The following is a 21,339-nucleotide window of genomic DNA, read 5'->3' on the forward strand; positions in this document are numbered from 1 at the left end:
TGGGATCAAGCCCCGCATCAGGCTCTCTGCTTGGCAGGGAGCCTGCTTCCCCCTCTCTCTGTCTGCCTCTCTGCCTGCTTGTGACCACTCTCTCTGTCAAATAAATAAATAAAATCTTAAAAAAAAAAAAAAAAAACAACCATAATTGGCCAGCTAAGGAAGAGAGATTGAGGGCGAGGTGGCAGGTACAGAGCAAGGGGCAGAGAACAAAAGGCACATGGCTGGTGGCCAAAACACATCTTTCTCAATTCTGCCTTTCAACAGCCCCACAGGGTGAAAAATGCAGTTGCTATTATAGTGGGGAACTTAGGACTGTTGCTTTGGAGTCTGTTTCTAGGGAGGAAGGGTAGGAGTTTAGAAGAATATTTACAAAGGATGGTACAACAGATGGATGGCAAAGTCTCAGGGCAGGTGTGAGAAAGAGAGCTCAGGAAGGACTTCTAGGGAAGACGGTGTAAGAGGAGGACCCTAAACTCACTTCATTCCGGGGATACAACAAGATAACGCTCATATCAGTGCTCATAATGCTGAAAACAACCTGAAGACTGGCAAAACAAACCCCATAACCAAATGTACAGAAGAGGCCACAGGAAGAGGGTAGGAAGGGTGAAAGTAAACTGATTCACAGGCCAACCTTGGGAGGGACCTCTGGGTGAGGAGAGGGGAGAGAAACTGACTATCCCAACAGGGAGCCTGCACAGGGAAGGTGAATCCCCATAGCATCTGGCTGTGAAACCAAACTGAATTTTCTGAGTTCTTACAACTGGGGGACTTTAAGCCTGGAATTTTAAAAAATCAGCAGGCTTGGCGCTGGGAAGGCCTGGAGGGCATTAGGAAGCTGAGTCCCCAGGCTCAAACAGACAGCACAACAAACAGCCCACAGAGATCTAGCCTGAAAGCAGCAGTCTGAAAATGACAAGCGCTTATGGGTTGGAGTGTTATTTACTCATCTCAGAGCACGTCCCAGTGAGGTGGGGCTCTCAGGGAGATCCCTCCAGGAGCAAAGGGGTTGGCAGGTGCCATTACCCCCCACCCCCAGCATAAACACACGACCACCTGCGGGAACAGGCACAGCACCCACATTAACTACTTAACTTGCTTAAGTTAAGCCCAAGCCCTGCTCCCCTGTGCTTTGGTAGATCTGCCCTTTTCAGTCATGTCTGCCTGAGTCCTGATGCTATGGGGTTCCTCCCTGAGAAGACCCTGCAAATCTTGTCAGCACCATGTCTTCTAGATGTGTGCTTTGCAGGGCCTCAGTCTTGGCAGCAACGGTGGCAGCTGGTCACCTCCCGTAGAGGACACATGCACCTAGTTAAAACTGTATGCCCCACCCACGCGCATATTGTAACAGCCCCAGGCACCCTGGTCTCAGCAGCATGGCTTATGCCCAGTGGAAAAGAACCAGTGCCCACAACTTGTGAGAACTGTGTGCCCTGCCTGTGCATGCTTTGTGGATTGGCCCCAGCTGGCCCAAGTCTTAGCAGAGGAGTCACATTCCCTCTGGCAAAGAACCAGGGCTGCCTTGTTAAAAGTGCTCACCCTGCCCACTACTTTCAAGACCAAGACACATAGCTGACTTTCCCAACACAGAAAAACAGACATAAAGAGGTAGACAAAATTAGGAAACAGGGGAGTATGAAAAAGCAGGACTAAACCGAAGAAAGAGACCTAAGTGAAACAGAGATAGGTAGTATGCTTGATTGAGAATTTGAACTAATGGTCATAAAGATACTCACTGGACTTAAGAGTGGAGGACATCTATGAGACCCTTAATAATGAGATAACAAAGAGAACCAATCAGTGGTGAAGAGCACAATAAATGAAACTAAAAACATACTAGATGGAATAAATACAGGCTAGAGGAAGCAGAAGAATGACTTAGTGACTTGGAGGACAGAGTCATGGAAAGTAATCAAGCTGAGCGGTGGGAGAAAAAATTATACAATATAAAAATAGATGTAGGGAACTCAGAAACTTCATCAAGCTTAATAACAGGGACCACAAAAGAAGAAAAGAGAGAAAAGGGTGCAGAAAATTTATTCGAAGATATAATAGTTAAAAATTTCCCTCATCTGGGGAAGCAAACAGATACCAAGACAAGGAGGCAGAGAGATCCCCCAACAAAATCAACCCAAGGAGGACCACACCAAGACCCTAGTAATTAAGACAACAGAAAGTAGTGATAAAGAAAAAAAATTTAAAGAGGCAAGAAAAAAACCAAGTAACTTACAAGGGAAAACCCATAGGCTACCAGATTTTTTAACAGAAACTTAGCATGCCAGAAGGTAGTGCCAAGCGCTGAATGGGAAAAATCTTCAGCCCAGAATACTCTATCCAGCAAAGCTGTCATTCGAGAGAAAGAAACAGTCTCCCAGACAAATCAAAGCTAAGGAGTTCATGACCACTAAACCAGCCCTAAAGAAGTGTTAAAGGAGACTCACTGAGTGGAAAGGAGAGACCATAAGTAAGAGTAAGAAAAGTAGGAAGCACAAAAGCAGTAAAAATGAGTATATCTGTAAAAGTCTGTCAAAGGGCTCACAAAATGAAAAGATGTAAAGTAGGACACCATAACCTACAATGTGGGGAAGGAGAGGAGTAAAGAATGTGTTCAAACTAAACAACCATCACCATAATATGGACTGCTATATGTAGAAGATGTCATATATAAACCTAATGATGACCACAAAAAATCAAAAAGCAGTAATAGATATGCAAAAAATAAAGAGAAGGGAATCTAAATATATCACTAAAGAAAGCAACTCATTGCAAAAGAAGAGCGCAAGGGAAGAAAAAAATAGAGAAAATCTACAAAACCAAACACAAATCAAATACACAATGGCAATAAATACATATATATCAATAATTACCTTGAGTATAAATGGATTAATGCTCCAATCAAAAGACACAGGGTGATGGAATGGATAAAGAAAGAAGACCCATCTATATGCTGCCTACAAGAGACTCATTTTAGTCCTAAAGACACCTGTAGATTGAAAGTGAGGGGACAGAGAAACATCTGTCATGCAAAATGGATGTCAAAAGAAAGCCAGGGTAGCCATACTTGTATCAGACAAAATACACTTCAAAACAAAGTAAAAAGAGGCAAAGAAGAGCACTCTCTAATAATAAAGGGGACAATCCAACAAGAAGATACAACAATTGTAAATATATACGCACTCACCATAGGACCACCCAATACATAAAATAACAACAAACATAAAGGAGCTAATCGATAATAATATAGTAATACTGAGGAACGTTAACACCCCATTTGTATCAATGGACAGATCAACCAAACAGAAAACAAGCAAATAGTGGATTTGAATGATACACTAGACCAGATATATCTAATAGATATATTTAGAACGTTCCATTCTAACACAGGAGAATATACATTCTTTTCAAGTGCACATGGAACATTCTCCAGAACAGATCACATACTAGCTCACAAAACAAGCCTCAACAAATTCAAAAAGATCAAAATCATACCATGCATCTTTTCTGACCACAATGCTATAAAACTAGAAATCAACCCCAAGTAAAAATCTGGAAAGACCATAAATACATGGAGGTTAAATAACATGCTACTAAACAGTGAGTGGTTTAACCAAGAAATCAGAGAAGAAATCAAAAAGTACATGGAAACTAACAAAAATGAAACATAACAGCCCAAAGCCCTTAGGATTCAGCAAAAATTATTCTAAGAGGGAAGTTTATGAAAATACAAACCTACATCAAGAAGTAAGAAAAATCTCAAAGAAATAACCCAAATTTACAACCTAAAGGAGCTAGAAAAAGAAGAAAAAACATAATCTGATACTAGCAGAAGGAAGGAAATCATAATGTTTAGAGTGGAAATACGTGATCTAGAAAGTAAAAAAATGAAAACAGAAGCTGGTTCTTTGAAAAGATCAACAAAATGGATAAACATCTAGTTACACTCATCAAAAGAAAAAAAAGAGCACTCAAACAAAATTAGAAACAAAAGATGAGAAAGAACTGACACCACAGAAATACAAAGGCCTGTAAGAGAAAATTATGAAAAATTATATGCCAAAAATTGAACAATGTAGAAAAAAATGGATAAATTCCTAGAGGCTTGTAAACTACCAAAACTGAAGCAGGAACAAACAGAATATTTGAAGAGACCAATTACCAGCCAGAAAATGGAATCAGTAATCAAAAAACTCCTGAAAAACAAAAGCCCAGGACCACAAGCTTTCACAGTGAATTGTACCAAGCATTTCAGGAAGAGTTAATACCTATTCTCAAACTGCTTCAAAAAGTAGAAAAGGCAGGAAAACTTCCAAATTCATTCTGTGAGGCCAGCATTACCCTGATACCAAAAGCAAAGACACCACAAAAAAGAGAACTATAGGCTGATATCCCTGATTAACATAGATGCAAAAATCCTCAACAAAATCCTAGCAAACAGAATTCAACAATACACTAAAACAAACAAACAAACAAAAAAACATTAAAAAAAATCAGGTGGGATTTATTCCCAGGAAGCAAGGGTGGTTTAATATTGCAAATCAATCAGTGTGATAAATCACATTAATAAGAGGATAAGGACCATATGAGTATTTAAATAGATGCAGAAAAAACATTTGATAAGGTACAATATCCATTCATGATAAAAGCCCACAACAAAGCAGATTTAGAGGGGACATATCTCAACATATTAAAGGCCTTATATGAAAAATCCATAGCTAACATCATCTTAAATGGGAAAAACCTGAGAACTTCTCCACTAAGTTCAGGAACAAGACAAGGAGGTCCACTCTGACCACTTCCCCCCCCCCCCCACCCTCACTACCTTTATTCAGCAGAGTACTAGAAGTCCTAGCTACAACAATCAGACAAGAAAAATGAATAAAAGGCATCCAAATTGGCAAGGAAGAAGTAAAAATTTCACTATCTGCAGGTGACATAATCCTATATATAAGAAAAGCCAAAAGACTTTGCCAAAAAAATTTTAGAACTAATGCTGTACTACTATGTGTTGGCTAATTGAATTTGAAAAGACTATTAGAATGGATAAATGAACTCAGTAAAGTCACAGGATACAAAATCAGTGGCAGAAATCCAGTGCATTTGTATACACTAACAATGAAGCAGCGGAAAGGCAAATTAAGGAAACAATCACATTTACCATTGCACCCAAAATAAGAAGATACCTAGAAAGGAACCTACCCAAAGAGATAGAAGACATGTTCACTGAAAATATATATACTATAAAATACTCGTGAAAGAAATTGACACAAAGAAATGGAAAGACATTATGTGCTCATGGACTGGAAAACAAATATTGTTAAAATGTCTGTAGTACCCAAAGAAATGTACACATTTAATTCAATCCTTATCAAAATACCAATAGCAGTTTTCAGAGAAATAGAACAAGTAATCCCGACATTTATATGCAACCACAAAGGACCCTAAATAGCCAAAATGATCTTGAAAAAGCAAAGCAAAGCCAGAGGCATCACAACTCCAGACTTCAGGTTATATTACACAACCGTAGTCACTGAAACATTATGGTACTGGTACAAAAACAGACACATACATCAATGAAACAGAATAGAAGATCCAGAAATAGGCCCACAGTTATATGGTCAATTAATCTTCAACAAAGCAGGAAAGAACATCCAATGGCAAAAAGGCAATTCCTTCAGAAATGCTATCAGGAAAACTGGACAGCAACATGCAAACAAAATGAAACTGGACCCCTTTCTTACACCATAGACAAAAACTAACTTAAAATTTGATCAAAGACCTGAAAGTGAGACCTGAAACCATAAAAATCCTGGAAGAGAACACAGGAAGTAATTTCTCTGACATCAAACACAACAGGATCTCTCTAGATATGTCTCCTAATGTATGGGAAACAAAAGCAAAAATAAACCATTGGGACTACATCAAAACAAAGAGCTTCTGTACAGCAACGGAAGCAACCAACAGTCAGAACAACTGAAAGTCATGACTGATAAAAGGTTAGTGTCCAAAATATATAAAGAACTTACACAACTCAACACCCAAAACATAATCCAATGAAAAATGGGCAGAAGACATGAACAGACTTTTCTCCAAAGAAGACTTTCAGATGGCTAATGGACACACGAAAAGATGCTTAACATCACTCATCGTCAGGGAAATGAAATAAAAAGCCCAACAAGATACCACATTACATCTGTCAAACTGGCCAGAACCAAAAACATCAGAAATAACAGGTGTTGGCAAGGATGTGGAGAAAAGGAACCCTCACGCACTATTGGTGGGAATGCAAACTGGTGCAGCCACTGTGGAAAACGGTATGGAGTTTCCTCAAAGTGTTGAAAATAGAACTACTCTATGATTCAGTAATTGCACTCTTGGGTATTTACCCAAAGAATACAAAATAAAAATAATTTTTATGTTTATTCTAGCATTAATTATATTAGTCAAATTATGGAAGCTGCCTACATGTCCACCACAGGTGCATGGATAAAGAAGTAGTAAATATATATACAGAATATTAGTCAGCCATAAAAAAAGAACAGAATCTTTCCATTTGCAAAAACATGGATGGATCTAGAGAGTATAATGCTAAGCAAAATAAGTCAGAGAAAGACAAATACCATACGATTTCATCCGTATGTGGAATTTAAGTTACAAAACAAAGGAGCAACGGAGTAAAAAAGAGACAAACCAAAAAACAGACACTTAACTATACGGAACAAAGGATGGTTACCGGAGGGGTGGTGGATGGGGGTTGGGTGAAAAAGGTGAAGGGGACTGGGAGTGCACGTGCCTGATGGGCACTGAGTGACCTACGGTATTGCTGAACTGCTACATTATAAATACACATGAAACTAATTCAATAGTGTATGTTCACTATATGTAACAGTACATTAAAATAAAAAAGAGAGTGCAACTGTACAGCTTAAGAAAGGCACAATTTTGGGTAGAAGGTGGCATCGAAAAGGGAGGCACGGGAGGAGAGGTAGAGGCCGGAAGTGGCTTGGGCAACAGAGTGTAGGGGAGAGATGTGCTGCCACATGGCAGGGGTGAGGAGGCAAGGTGGGAGGGTTAAGAATGAGGATGTGCAATGTTCAACCTTTGGTCGGGGTGGGGGGCATTATTGGAATTCCAACCCCACCTTGCCCCCAGTAAGGCCTGAGCAGGAACTGGGAAGTGTGTATGCAAACAGGACTCCCTTGCAATTACCAGAAATCTGTGGGATGGACAAAGGACTTGGCCACAGGATGGGGAAGAGGAAGCAGAGCCCATTTCAGTGAAATCTTCAAGGACAGAGTGAACATAGCTGCCTTCTAGGTTACATGAATTTAACAGATGATCACGCTGAGACTCAGGACGAGTCATGAAACTGGCTTAAGGCACCAAGTCGCTGGCAGCGCTAGAACTTGAAGTCAGATTTCACGGCCCCAGACCACTCATTCTACCGTTACCCCCCCGGAACAGAAACACAGCCCCTTGCAAAGTCAGTCTTGAGGATCGCGGAAACAGAGACTTGGGTGTTCTGTGGGTTTGCCAGCAGGTTAGGCTGTGTTTTCACAAGCTGAGATAAAATGGGGATATCCATGCTTGCTATTTGCCTTGCAGGAATAATGACAAGAAAAGACATCCCTGAAACATCACCCCTGCTTTTCTCCTGGAAGTATGATGAGCTTGCTTGCCTTTCCCGCTTCTGGAAGCTCCATGGGAATGCGCTGTTCTTGGTCTCACCATCCCTCACCTTTCTACCTGGCCTAGCATCATCTGAACTCTCAGACTTTCCATGGTGGGAGCCTCAGAACTGGGCGACTCAGTTTTTATAGAGCTCTTATTTGTTTTAAACCAAAGAACATTCCTTCCTGCTCCATATATCCAGGTACCAGTCAGGGATTATCAGGACCAAGGCCCTGGAAATCCCATTGTTTAAGTGGTGACCCAAATCCTCACAATTCCTGGTAGAAGGCCTTGGGCACAAGTCAGTGGTGGGTTATGGGGCTTTAGATAAATCCTTTTTCCCGCCTGGACCTCATCTTCCTGATGTGCAAAATGAGGGGAAATGGACCCCAGGCAGATCAGTGATTTCCAAAGTGAGGCCCATAAAGTTGGCAGGAGAAGCTAGGGAGATCTCTCCACAGTCTTTGAAAGCCTAAGGGGATCATGTTGTCTTGGAGTGGAGGACCTTGAAGCTCTGGCTTTGGGCTGGAATGAGACCATCTCGTGTTAGCTCTGTCAACTAGAAATTCACTGGGGTAGTTACATTCATGGAAAAATATATGAGTAAAACTAACAAATGATTAATTAGTCAAATACAGTTCAGAAAACAAAAGCTTCTAAAATAGCAGGTCTATGGAGGAAAGACTGGGGAAATATCAAAGGTGTTCAGAGAACATGTAGCTGATAAAAACTCAAAGATGTAAGCAAAATAATGTTTCCTCCCAAGAATGAGTGACAAGTGAAACACTGAGAAGCTCAGGGATGCTGCAGGCATAGGCAGTGTAATCAGTGAGTAGGGTAGCCAAGGAATCCTAAACACCTAGCACTTTCTGTGTGGAGACAACCAAAGTGACAATGGGTCTCACTGACCCCAAACCCAATTCTAGCCTGGTGGGGTGACGTGTGGTGGTCGTCTCCTGCTGGATTTTTCCAGAGCTGCCCACAGATCCCGGGAGCGATGTGACGTGCTGCTGGGACATTGGCTCTTCCCTCCCTTCTGCTTCCTAGTCAGCTTCTTCCTGCCACTTGGGGGTCTTGGTTGAGATGGTTCCAGCTAAAGACGATTCCATCCTGTTTGATGTCAAAGGGAGTTTGGCAGGTAGACATTACTTCACTGCCATGTCTGCTTCATGGGGACTGTGGGGTTTTGTGCCTCCTTTGTCCTGTGCTATGTCTGGTCTGTGCCTGGGACACTGTAGATTCTCAATCAGTGCATGGCGATGACTGAAGGATTGAATGCAACTAACTCAGAAAGCAGGCACCTTGACTTTTAAAAGGCCTTCTTCTGGGTCTGCAAGAGTCCTATGGTTGTTGAGGTGGACATCTGCCTTGTCCTTGGCTCTCCCCATCTTGCTCTCTCATGGTTCCTGATGGACTTTGATTCAGACATGGAGTTCTCCAGCCCAAACCACTTTCTAGCCCAGCACTGCGGACTCTGGATGTTCCCATGATTGCAGTCTCACACCCCGCACTGGCACGGATCCCTATGCCTCTGGGCCTGAATTCCTGTTTTTGGTTTTATTGCCTGTGTTAGTTTGCTGTGGCTGATGCAACAAATCACAAATGTGGTGGCTTAACGTCAAACAAATTTATTATCTGGAGGTCAGAAATCTGAAATGAGTATTAAAGGGCGAAAATCAAAATGTCAGCCGAGCTGTGTTCCTTTCTGGAGTCTGCAGGGGACAAGCCATTCCTCATCTTCTCCAGTTTTGCGAGGCGGCCAGCATTCCTGGGCCTGTGGCTGTACCACTCCACTCTCTGCTTCCATCACCATGGACTCTGATCTTCTGCATCCCTCTTAGTAGGATCCTGATATTGGGTCCGCCTGGATAACCCAGGACAATGTAAACATCTCAGTGTCCTTAAATTTACCACATCTACAAAGTCCCTTCTACTCTGTAAGACAAAATGTTGGCCAGTTTAGAGACAAGGAGGTGGACAGCTTTGGGGGTGGGGGGAGCATGATTCTGTCTACTGCGCGGCCCCACCCCAAGGCTGGCCCAGAGGCTGAGCTAGCTAAACAATATGATGGGTGCAGCATGACCATGAAGAGGGCTCCTTTTTGGCGTCTGTTCGCCACGGGCTTTGGTCTACCCACTGAGCCCACAAGGATGGAAGGGATCTTGCGTCAGGGCTGTTGGGTGTGACCAGAAAGGTTCTTTCTGAAATGCCCACTGGAAACCACAGTGCCATTTGCTGGATGTTGTGCTTCTAGGATATTGCCCCACTAATCTGATCACAGGCCTTGGAGTCCTAAAGAGCTAAAAAAAAAAAAAAAAAATTCTCTAAGGTTGAAGACATGTAGTTGCCTTCAGAGTCTCTTCAGTCCCTGCTGCTTGGAATTGTCCTTGAACAGAAGCCACTGTGGAGAACGGGAGAGTCTCCGTGGCCGGGGATGGCTGACTGAATGATGCGGTGTAGGATTCCGAGCGCAGGCAGGCCGACTGGCTCACAGGGCAAGAAAAGAAGGCACTTGGAGAGGTCTCAGCCTCTCCTCCACTTTATTTTTCGGCGACTTACAGGTAGTCCTGCCACAACCCTCAACACGAGCCCTGATGGTCTCACACCCTCACACCCCCCCAAAACTGGTCCTCTGCTGATGCTCAGGACCTAGGGCAGACCCACCTGTGTGGCTGGGCTGGCCAGGAAGCCGAGGCGGTCTTGGCAGGGGCCACGCTGGCAGACAGATGCTGACAGCACTTTAAAGAACCGCCTTTCCAGGTGCCGAGGGCGGCTTTTCTGAGGCTCGCGCTGTGTCACTGTTTATTTTCGCAAGGCACCCAGCTGTTTTGGTGATGATATTTATATCCATAAGTGCTCTATTCATCTGCCGATGTTAGGGGATGCTTGCCAGCTGCATATGGCAGCCAACCCCACAGCTCTTGTGAGCCTGGTGTTTTTGCATTTAGGGAAATCAATTCTCGAAGGCTGTACCAACATCTGGGGATAAGAAATCTTCGTTTTCCCAAGACCCACCCCGGAAGAGGGAGCCAGAGCCAATGACCTTGACCCCTGCTTCTCTACACATCCCAAAGTGAGGTTCTTTGAAATGCTTCCTCCGTGCCTGAGCTCTGGTTTCCCACAAAGGGATTCTGGAAAAGGCGGACAGCAAACAGGCCTTCACATGCCCCACCTCACTCAGGGGCTCGGAGCAGAGTTCACGGTTTTCCTTTTTTAGGCGAAGGAATAGGACGGCTATGGCTTCTGAGTCTGGCACTCCACAGGTGTCTTTGTTTTATGGGAACCCATTTAACTTCCTGGTTCTCTTGAATTCCAGTCATCTGCTGTTTGAGCCCCAGACCTTGGAGTCACCTCTTCTCTCTCCCCCTCCCCATTCAGTCTGTCAGGATATTTGGTCGGGTCTCCCTTTAGGATATGTCGAGAATCCACTCCACTGCTGCCCCGGGTTCAAGCGGCCATCCCTCGTCACCTGGAAGGACGGCAGACGCCGCCTCCTCTCTGTCCTCCCTGCTCACTCCCTTAGCAAACGCTCTCCCCTTCCGGTACCAACAGTCTGTTCTCAACGCAGTAGCCAGAGGGATGTTTTTTAAGAAAAGGTCAAAGTGGGTCACTCCTCTCCTCAAAACCTGCCAGTGGCTCCCTGCTTCTCTCAGACTAAAACCTCAAGTCCTTTCCACGACCCACAAGGCCCTCCATGACCCGGCGGCCCTGCCCCGTTGCTGGGTCCCCTGCGGCATCCACTCTATTCCGGTCACAGTAGCCTCTGTGCCGTTCCTCAGACGTGCCAGGCATGAACCCACCATCAGGGGTTGGTGTGGCTTGTCCTTTCTCCCTGGGATGCTCTTCCTGGAGATGGTCACATGGCTCGTTCTCTCCCTACCTTCCAAACTGACCTTCTCAAAAGGGCCCGCCTTGATCCCTCTATCACAATTGTACTCCGGGCCCCAAACCCACCTTCTAATCTTCCTTACCCTGCCCTCGTATTTTTTTCCCATATACTCATGACCTTCTAACATATAATTAAGCACATATAGGGTGGGGTTTGTTCTTTACTGTCTCCTCCACTTTAGAACAGAAGTTGCCGCAGAGGTGGGAGTCTCCTGTTTTGTTTGTTCTGTCTTCACCCAGGACACGCTCCAAACACCTAGAATAGCTCCTGGCGGGGAACAGATACTCCACAAATACGGCTCAAGAATGAGCGTGTCTCTCCCAGCACATCCCTGCCCCGCACTCAAGGCCCCTCCCATAATCTGCTCCCCTCCACGTGCCCCCTCCCGCCTCCCCCAGATGCCAGACTACCCAGACCTGGGCCCCTGCCACCGTCTGCAAGGTCTCCTTCACCTCCTGCATCCACTGCTCTCCAGACCCATGGCCTTGGATCTGGAAGCCCGGCTCCCCCATCCAGCCCTGCTGTCCGGCCTGCCCAGCCACCCCCTCAGTTCAGACCCCCACCTCACTTTTCGGGGCATTTGCAACCTCCTCCTCTGCCAACTCCTGGCTGGCAGGTTTCCCTCCAGCTTCTCTTCCTCGTGGGTCCCCTGACGGAGCTTTCTAATGGGAACTCAGCCATACCCTGGCTTCCATGCGCTCTATCTCTCCCCCCTGGACAGCAAGTGCTGTCTCTCAGTGCTCCCGGGAAGCCTGGGCTTCACAAAGGCTCCCAGAGTTCTGACTCTCCAAGAAGCACTGGCGGTGGGGGGGTGGGCAGGGGAGCCAGAAGACCAGTCTGGAGAGACCCAGCCCCCACACCGGGGACTTCAGCAGGAGCAGCAGCGCTAGGTGAGAGCTGTTGCCTGCGCTGTGCCGACCCACATGAGCGCTTTAGTCAAGGAAAGGGTTCTGCTGCTAACAAAGTAAGCATCTCGCAAGCCAAGGCCCAACTCTGTCGCAGCCCCGTGCTAGCTGCGCCCTGCCGCACTCTCCAGCCTAAGCGCCCTCATCTGCTCCCAACAGACCCCAGCCCCAGCCCCACTGGGACCACAGCTGTTGTGCAAACAAGCCATACACAGTCACACCCCCTTGCCTTTGCCCTCTACCGAGCCCCCGTTCCCTCTGCTCAGAGAGGGCCTTTTCCCATCTCCCTCCGCCTCACTCCCCCAAACCTCTGCTGCCTTCTTCAAGGCCAAGGTCACCTTCTTTTTGAAGTCTTCCCTCACCCTCTGGGCAGAATTAATTGCTCCCTGTTCCAGGCCAGCACAGCACTTCGAGGCTGACCTCTATTACGGCGCTGCCACACAAGCTTGGGACAATTTGCTCATCCGTCTCTGTAGCAAGGCTGGGAGCCCCCGCAAGGCCGAGACCACAGCTCAGACCCACTGTATTTCATTCCCACACAAGGCCGGCATGCACACAGGAATGCAATGAGGTACCCTGAGTTTCTTTCAAGACACCACTTTTACAACACCTGAAAGGCCATTCCCACTGTCCCACCCAGGACTGGCTGCCTTGCTGTGGAGAGGCACAGGCTCCAGAAGCTTTCATGTAGGCACATGACGCTTGGAGCCATCAGACCCCGGGCGGGCTAAGGCATGAAGCCTGTCTGGACACAAGAGCCCTGTGTGATGACACCAGGGTCCTCACGGTGGCTCGTGGGCCAAGGGACCAAGGTCTGAGCTCCAGCTCTATCAGTGTGGGCTGTATCTCCCAGGGGTTAGGCTGCCTGGTTGGCTGGGTGTGGCCAGGCCTCAGGCTCTTCTGCAGGCCTGGAGCTGGGGAGGTTCTGGGAGCATCTGGGCTCAGAGTGCTCAGTGGGATTTGGAGCAAGACCCTGATCAGTGCCTGGCAGTTGGAGCAACAGAATCTGGCCCCAGACTGGGGAAGAGGGCTTGGCAAAGCCCCCAAGTAGGGAGAGTCATTGCTGGAAGTGAGAGGACGCAGAGTGGGTGGTGGCAGTAGGACTGGCTGGTTTGGTGCTCGCAGCCAGCCAGCACCCATCCGTAGGCTGCTCGGTGGGGCAGAGGTGGCATGCGCTGACTCTCAGGCTCTCCCTCCAACCCTCGGGCAAAGCTGCCCGAATGCTCCTGAGCACCTGGGCGGTAGCTGTGTCCCTCCTACCTGGGTGGTGTCCATCTCATTCAGCATCACCACGGAGGAGCAGTTGTAGTCGAATACCAGCCTCCAGAAGTCTGCCACAGTGTTGGGGAGAGGGTGCTGGGTGACCACGAAGGCAGCAGGCTGCTTGTGGCTCTGACAAAGGAATGACATGGGCTTCATGAAAGACACACCCAGCAGAGATGTTCTGATGGTGAGGAGGCTTGGATGGTGGCCAGAGCCCACCCCCCACCCCCACCCCCCCACCACCTGCCCCCGCCCCGAGCCTGCCAAACAGATTGCATAAGACACCTACTTGTTCTGGCATTTCTGGGTGCCCCCGGTGGCCAAGGGGGCCTTCTCATAACAAACTCATTCTCCTCTAAACTAAGACATTTCATTAGGAAAGTGTCACTCGGCTGGGGATTATCCAAATAAATTATTTATGTTTTGGAGCTCAGCAAATAATCATTATTACAATATGAAATGAAAGATTCTGGAAGCAGATTTGCTGCTTTGCTGCCCAAAGCACCTCCTGGGATGTTGGCGATATCTGTGTTTCTGTGCCCACAATGCTGGAGGAGGGGGTAGCTCAGCCCAAGACAGAGAGTCTCCTGAAGGGGCGTGTGTTGCAGGAGGCTCACTCCTGCCCCAGGGCCAGAACGAGGGTGGAGCTGGCCTGTCAGAAGACGGGTGTGGTGTGCTGTGAGATAACAGGCGGTGGAAGGCACTCAGGTTTTAGCAGGAGACAGACCTGGGATTCAAATCAGCTTTCTGACTTGTAGGTTATCATCCATCCAACCAGCCAACCATCCACCCAACCATCCACCTATTCATCCATTCATCCAAACATCCATCCATCCATCCATCCATCCATCCATCCATCCATCTATCCATCCATCCATCTATCCAAACATCATTTGTACAGTGCCTCCCCCTTTTTTGGGTACTAAGCCCTGGCAAATTATTAGATCTTTCTAATAGGTCCTCCATCTGGAAAATGGGAATGCCAAGTCCCATTTTGGGGATGGCTGTCACACAGAGTGAATGAGATTTGTGTTTGGGAAAAGACTGGGACACATGAATGAGCTGTGAGTCCACTGGCAGGACAGAAACATCCCTGACATGATTCTTTATCCTTGGCACTGGTTCTGTGGCTGTCACCTGAGACACCCCCTGCCCCCATACAGGTCCAGCAAACAAATGAATACACTCAGTTCCATGTTACGGATGGGGAAATGGAGGCCCACAGAAAACTTGAGAGAGTCGGGGCTACATGGGAAGCTTTGACTGGGCCCTATGTACTATAGCATCTTGTAAGAAAGTGTTTGGAAAGATTGGAGGGCTTCTCCTTTAGTGGCCTGTGAAACCAGGGATTGTCCACAGCTTATCTTCTTAACAAGCTTTCTTGAGAGACAGTCCCTGTGGCAGATAGAGCTACTTTCGGCAGAGTGGCGAGTCAGCAGGAAGATGGGGAGAGAAGACCGGCTGGCCCATCCAAACCAGGGGAAGACCCGGGCAAAACACTCTGCCAACCATATTACATAAATGGTCTCTTGAGGCCCTGGTGGCAAAAAAAAATGCTGGCATATGGATCCTAGGGTCCCATCTTCCAAGGGTCTTCTGACCAGTGGAATGATCCAAGGACCGGGGTGGGCTGGGAGGGTCATATATTTAGCTTCCCCAAAAGCCAAACTCTAGAGGCAGATAGCAGGTCTTTGAGCCACTTCTAGACATGGAAAAGAATCTGGATTTTAAAAGTCAAAAGATAGAACCCAGGCCCTAGGCTTCACCCTTTCTGAGCTAGTCAACCTGGAGACAGTCATGCAAATACCCTGGGCCTCAGTATTTGATCCAGAAAGTGGGGACAATAACACCCAAATACAGAAGGAGTCAGGATAAGTCCAGGCTCTGACATGGTGCCCAACACTCAGCGAATGTTAGTTCTCTTTCCTTTTTCCTTGTCTCTGTGATAAATGCTCTATTAGGCCAGCATGCCTGACAAAGCCTTATCTGAAAATATGCTCGAGATCCGCGCTCCTGCCGGGTTCCGGGGATCAGCCGGCAATCCATTTCATGGATAACATCATCTTTTACCAGGGGAAACATTAAAAATTAACCCAGAGGACTTCATATTTTTCTGCTAGGAGAAAAGCTGCTATGGTTACCAGATAATGCACAGACTGAACTGGAATACAGATAAGGACTTTTTTTTTTTTTTTTTTTTTTTTGTAAGAAAGGCAAAGGCCCAGTGATGGCTCACAGGAGAAATGCCCCGTGGACAAAGAGAACACAATCAGCATCCGAGCTTCGCAGAAGGCATCTGGCTCCAGGCAGCATCTAACCTACTAAGTAGAGGCCAGAAGCATGTTTGATCCTTGCACAGATGAGGAAGTCAAGGAGAGGGGAATTGGGACAAGTGGGAGAAAAAGCAATGAGGAACTTGGAAGTGTGATTACACCCCCAGGCTCCATCTCTTGCCACACACACACACACACACGCACACACACACACATGCACACACACGCACACACGTGCACACATACACATACATGCACACATTGATCTTGGAAGGCTCTAAGCTGAAGCCAGAGGTCTCCCCTCCACCTCCGGATCTTGATCTGACCAGGACAAAGCTCCCTGCTTCTGGACCCATAGAAGGGAGTCCATGGAGGAGCTGGGTACCCCCAGGGGGCGGAGGCGAGGGCAGGCCCGGACAGAGCTGATAGGCACTAAGCTCCTGTCACCTCCCTGCCTCCAACACCGAGGGCCCTTGGGGAGAGTTTCGGGAGGATCAGAGGTCAGACAGATAGTTGGCTTTGACTCCAAGAGAAAGCACTCTACATTCCTGCCTGCTCCGGGAGAGATGGGAAGTCCATGGGGGCTGCATGGTTGTGACCTTGGACATGGGTCGGGAGGGGGGCCTGGAAGGGCTTAACTCCAATCAGGCAATGGTATTCTTGGTCCGGAGCCTCGGAAGGCAAGACGTCTGTGTCTTCCTGGATTGCACAAACTGTGGGGAGGCCCATGGAATGAATTCTAGAGTGTGAGTTCTGAGTTCTGGCTCTACCACTAGCTTTCCCGGTGACCTTGAGCAAGTCTCTTCCTCTTTCTGGCCTCAGTTTCTTTTGCTGAAAAGTACAAGGATGAGACCAGATGATCCATGGCTCCTTCCTGCCACAAACATCTCTACATCCAGAAGGTGGAGGGATGACCACCGGAAGGAGATGAAGGACCAGCAGGGAAGCCTATGAGTCAGGAGCAAGGATCCACTGGGGCAAGGATGTGACCTCCTCACTAGGGTCATGACTCCTCCGCCAGGTCAGGGTGGGAGTGCCCTTCTTGGACTTGATGCTGAGAAAGCAGGAGATAGTGCCCCTGACGGGACAGTCAGGACCATGGCCTGTCCCCTTCTGTGCCCCTTCTGCCACATCCCATCACTTGTCCAGCAACCTGTCAGTCTCATTCTTGCCTCTGCACAGGAGTTATCTGGGAGCTCCTCGAGGGCAGAACCTATGTCTGTACCCCTGCATTCTCAGGGCTCAGGCCAAGGCCTGGGATAGAGAATGTTTCCTGAACTGAACGGAGGACTGAGAGTCAGCTCCCGAGGCAGCAGGAAGGGGGACTGGGCAGGCCTGCACTCTGCTGTCATGGACACACACTTTATGCCTTTCGCCATTCTTTCCCGGCTTATATGGGAGCAAAGAGCCCAGAACACAGCTTGTCTATAGGTTTGGAGCAGAGCCTTCGAGGCAGCAGAGGTCTTGGGGCCAGAAGATCGGGAGCAAGGAGAGGCTGGCTGGGGGGTGGTGGCGAGGGGTGTCGGTGCCCTGGGCTCCAGCCATCTCCACCTAAAAGGAACTTTCCAGCGAGTGCCAGCCAGGGCTCAGCTTACGTCCATCAGTGCGGCATTGACGTAGTTGCTGGGCTCTCCATCCACCGAGATAAGGAAGGGCAGGCAGCGGTCCAGAGGCAGGACATCCATGCTCCGGTTCTTATCGTGATTCCGAGGCAGGAGCCCGATGCTGCAGTCCTCGGGCCGGACACGGGGGGTCACGATGTTGAGGGTCTGTAGGGCACAAAGACAGACAGGTAGGCACTGCTCAGGCGGGTGCCTCAAACAGAGCAGACAGTGAAGTTCAAACTCAACCTACACCATCCTGTCTCCATCCTCCAAGCTTGGCTCTCCAGTCACCCCACCATCCCACCCCCACCCCAGGGCTTGTTCCTCTCCCATGTGACGTGCTGCCATCTCCCTATCGGGACTGTATGACACCCTGATGCTAAGGCTACAGAGGCAGCATGCCCATGCACAGAGCAGACACGGGCCACCAACACCTGCCAACCGGCTCATCTCTGTAAAGGTTGGGCCAGCCAGGAGGTCAGAGGGTAGGGGTGGGGCTGGGGAATCTCTAAGGAGTGTTTATGCCTCCATTGAAGTGTCCTGGAAGGAGGGAAAGGATTTACCCAATGCTCCTCTCAGAGAGAGCGGCTTTTAGAATGAGCTGCTCAGGATGGGTGAGAGACCCCCAGGGGGCAAGATCTAGGAGTGTAGAAACTCCAGGGCTGTGTTCTGCAGAGTGAGTCTTGCAAGCATGGGCCCAGAGCTGAATCGTCCAGCCAGGAGACCAGATGCTAGGTGCACCCAGGATGGGGCTGTGGCCTCCGTCTCTCCCCTCCCAATCAGTAAAGCTTCCTTTTGAGGGAGCACGGGGGTACTGGCTGGCTAGGGTATCTGCCTGTGGAATCATGGCCGAGGACTTGCCCCTCAATTCCTGGAACTTCCTTGCTTCCTGATGCCTGGTTCTCAGCTCCCGTTGCCCAGGGATGACCCCGGCACGGACCTGAGGACAACAGGCTGGACTCTTGGCTTACTCAGTGATTCACGTCCAGGCCTCCAGACCAAGTCGCCACCATTCTGGCCACCTGGGCTGCCAGGTACAGATGTGCTATGTCTGAGCTGAGCTGAGCTCTGGGACGGTGCTTCTCAAAGTCTCACGTGCAGACAAGTCATCTGGAGATCTTGTTACCCTGCACACTCTGGTTCAGAAGCTGTGGGTGGGACCCAGGATGCTACATTCTGATGACCTCTCAGGTCATCAGCTGATGGTGTTGGCCTCCAGACCCCACTCTGGGTAGTAGTGAGGATCTAGGACACACGCACTCCAATTGTGCAGAAATGGCAAGAAAACCCGAGTCCCCCTAGGGATGGTGGGGCATGAAACTCACACCTGAATTTAGAAACTCGTCTCCACCCACGACTTGCACTAGCTAGAACTCCATTAGTTCAAACACAGGATCCCAGTTAAAAAACAAGTGTCAACAGTCAATGAGTGACTGGTTCATAGCGGTTCACGGTTGTGCGTGGAATGTTCTGGAATTCATTCTGCAGTTTTCTATAGCCGCAGACACTGGAAGCACTGGGCTTATCCGTTCTCACGAAGAAAACCCCACGGATGTGCTCAGTGCCACTGAAGTAGGTCTGAAGGTCACAGAGCCCAGGCCTTGTCTTACCTGAAATTCGTCTTTGATCTGGCTGGAGTTGGTCTGGGGGTCCAGCCTGCTGATATTGTAGTAGAGAGAGCGGAACTCGCACACGGGGATGGCGGTGTTGCCGCACAGGCACGCTTCCAGGATGGCGTCATGCACGAACACGTACTGCTCCTGCCACGCCATGGAGGGGAGAGAGAGGGGTCTGGGTAAGAAGAAGAGTGGCCTGGGCATGTGTTGCCCACACGTAACCCCATGGCTGGGAAGGATGGGCAGGATTTAGATCGTGGCACCCTCTCCAGCCCCGAAAGGCAAAGCTTCCCTGATTCTTCGTGATTGCCTCAGCAAGGGCGAGACTACACTGTGGGACCAAGCAGTGTAGTCACTGATGACAGAAACTTCTGGACCTGCCGCAGCACGGGCTAATGGTGCCTGCCTCTGTCCCCTTGGCGGTCACCTCTACCTTGGAGGCTGCTAACCACGAGCACCTGAGGTTCATGCTGGGGGATTTCTTCTGGTCCTAGGAGCGCACTGGGGCTGTGCCCAGGGTGAGCCAGCAAGGCAGGAGAGTCAGCACTCCAGGAAGGAGCCCTCACGCAGTGTCTGCCGGAGACTTGGGGCAGAAACACCTAAGCTCCTTCTGTCCCAGGATATTTGGGAGGGCATGTTTCCTACTCCCTCAGAACTCCCAGCAGGCTTGAGATCCAGGTGTCCACAGGGTGAAACAGCTTGCAAATCCCCTCAGCAGTGGCTCGCAGCCTGGCTTCCTTTCCTTCTCTTTGCTTTCCGACCTGTGAGTCTCGGGATCGCCTCCCAAATCAACCACATGCCTTGTCTCAGGGTCTGCTCCCGAGCCCCGGGCCCCTCTGCCACCTGTGTCCTTTGCTTCTGCTGTTCTCCTCCCCTGGAACCCCGTGTCCCTGTTGCTATGGCCCCTCTGCTTCATTCCCTCTGGAAAGTCTTCTGCAAACCCACCAGGTGGAAGCAGTTGCTATTGTCCCAGGCCCAAAACCAAAATTTGTTGAGTGACTTGGCCCATCTCTGCATCCAACACTTATCCAGATGCATCACGATGATCGATCTGAATGCCTGTCTCTGCACCAGACAGCAGGGACCCTGTCTTCCGCAAGCATGAATCTGGGAACAGAGAAAGCAGCCACTCGGCTTTCCTGCAGCCTCATCGAGTGTAGACGCTAGCCTGTGGAAGTTAGCTCGGAGCCCACAGTGGGCTCTTATGTGTATATGCTTGTAAGTGGGGGGATTCTCCACGGAGCTGGCAGTGGCTGGCCAGGCCCAAAGCCCAAACTTCCCTTTGCAGGACCGATGAAGGACATAGCTTCTTATCTGCCCTAGCTGCCTGCCTGGGCACCCACAGTCTTCCCTAGAACCAGGCAATGGGCTCATTATAAGAAGAACTAGCCATGGCTTTGAGGAGTAGGGTGGGCAGAAAAGGCTGCCTAACAAGAGAGTATGGATTAGGGAAAAGTGCGTGGGCCTTGGGGTCACATGTACCCAGGTTCCACCACTGTCCACCTGTGTGAGGACTTGGGGGCCCTTTATCTGTAAAATGGGGATACTAGTAGGAGCCGCCCCATAGGCTTGTTGTGAGGAATACACATAATATCCCGAATATAAAGCACCTAGCGTGATGCCTGTCACCTAGTAGGTGCTCAACAATAAAGATGAACTCCTCCCAGGGCACCTGGGTGGCTCAGTGGGTTAAGCCTCTGCCTTTGGCTTGGGTCATGATCTCAGGGTCCTGGGATCGAGTCCCGTATCTGGCTCTCTGCTCAGCAGGGAGCTTGCTTCCTCCTCTCCTCTGCCTGCCTCTCTGCCTACTTGTGATCTCTCTCTATCAAATAAATAAATAAAATCTTAAAAAAAAAAAAAAGATGAACTCCTCCCATTTTCCTTGGGTCTTGGGCTCTCTATCTGAACAGAGGGATGCCTGAAGGTTTGCTTTTCCCTCAAAAGCAGGGGGTATGTGTTGTCTCCTTTGGAATCTCTAGAACCCAGCCCCAGTACTCAATAATTTTGTTGATGAACTCATTCCAGCAGGGACTGTGCCTGGAACACAGTAGGCATTCAGGAAGTGCCAATCCTTCTCTCTCTTCTCCTTCCCTCAGGGCAGGAATACTATTCAAAGAATCC

General features: G+C 48.6%; 1 protein-coding gene across 13 annotated transcripts in view; it reads right to left on the reverse strand.

Annotated features, from left to right (window-relative positions):
• Window positions 1-21,339, reverse strand: part of PTPRT (protein tyrosine phosphatase receptor type T) — a 1,093,025-nt gene that overhangs the window by 23,344 nt on the left and 1,048,342 nt on the right. For all 13 annotated transcript variants that reach the window (XM_045981319.1, XM_045981314.1, XM_045981318.1 and 10 more), the window contains 3 exons: window positions 19,213-19,362; window positions 17,594-17,767; window positions 13,723-13,854 (listed from right to left, as the gene is read on the reverse strand). In XM_045981319.1, coding sequence (XP_045837275.1) covers window positions 13,723-13,854; window positions 17,594-17,767; window positions 19,213-19,362 — 456 coding nt within the window. The remainder of the gene's footprint in view (window positions 1-13,722; window positions 13,855-17,593; window positions 17,768-19,212; window positions 19,363-21,339) is intronic.

Source organism: Meles meles, chromosome 16 (genome assembly GCF_922984935.1).
Source record: "Meles meles chromosome 16, mMelMel3.1 paternal haplotype, whole genome shotgun sequence".
NCBI classification, from domain to species: domain Eukaryota; kingdom Metazoa; phylum Chordata; class Mammalia; order Carnivora; family Mustelidae; genus Meles; species Meles meles.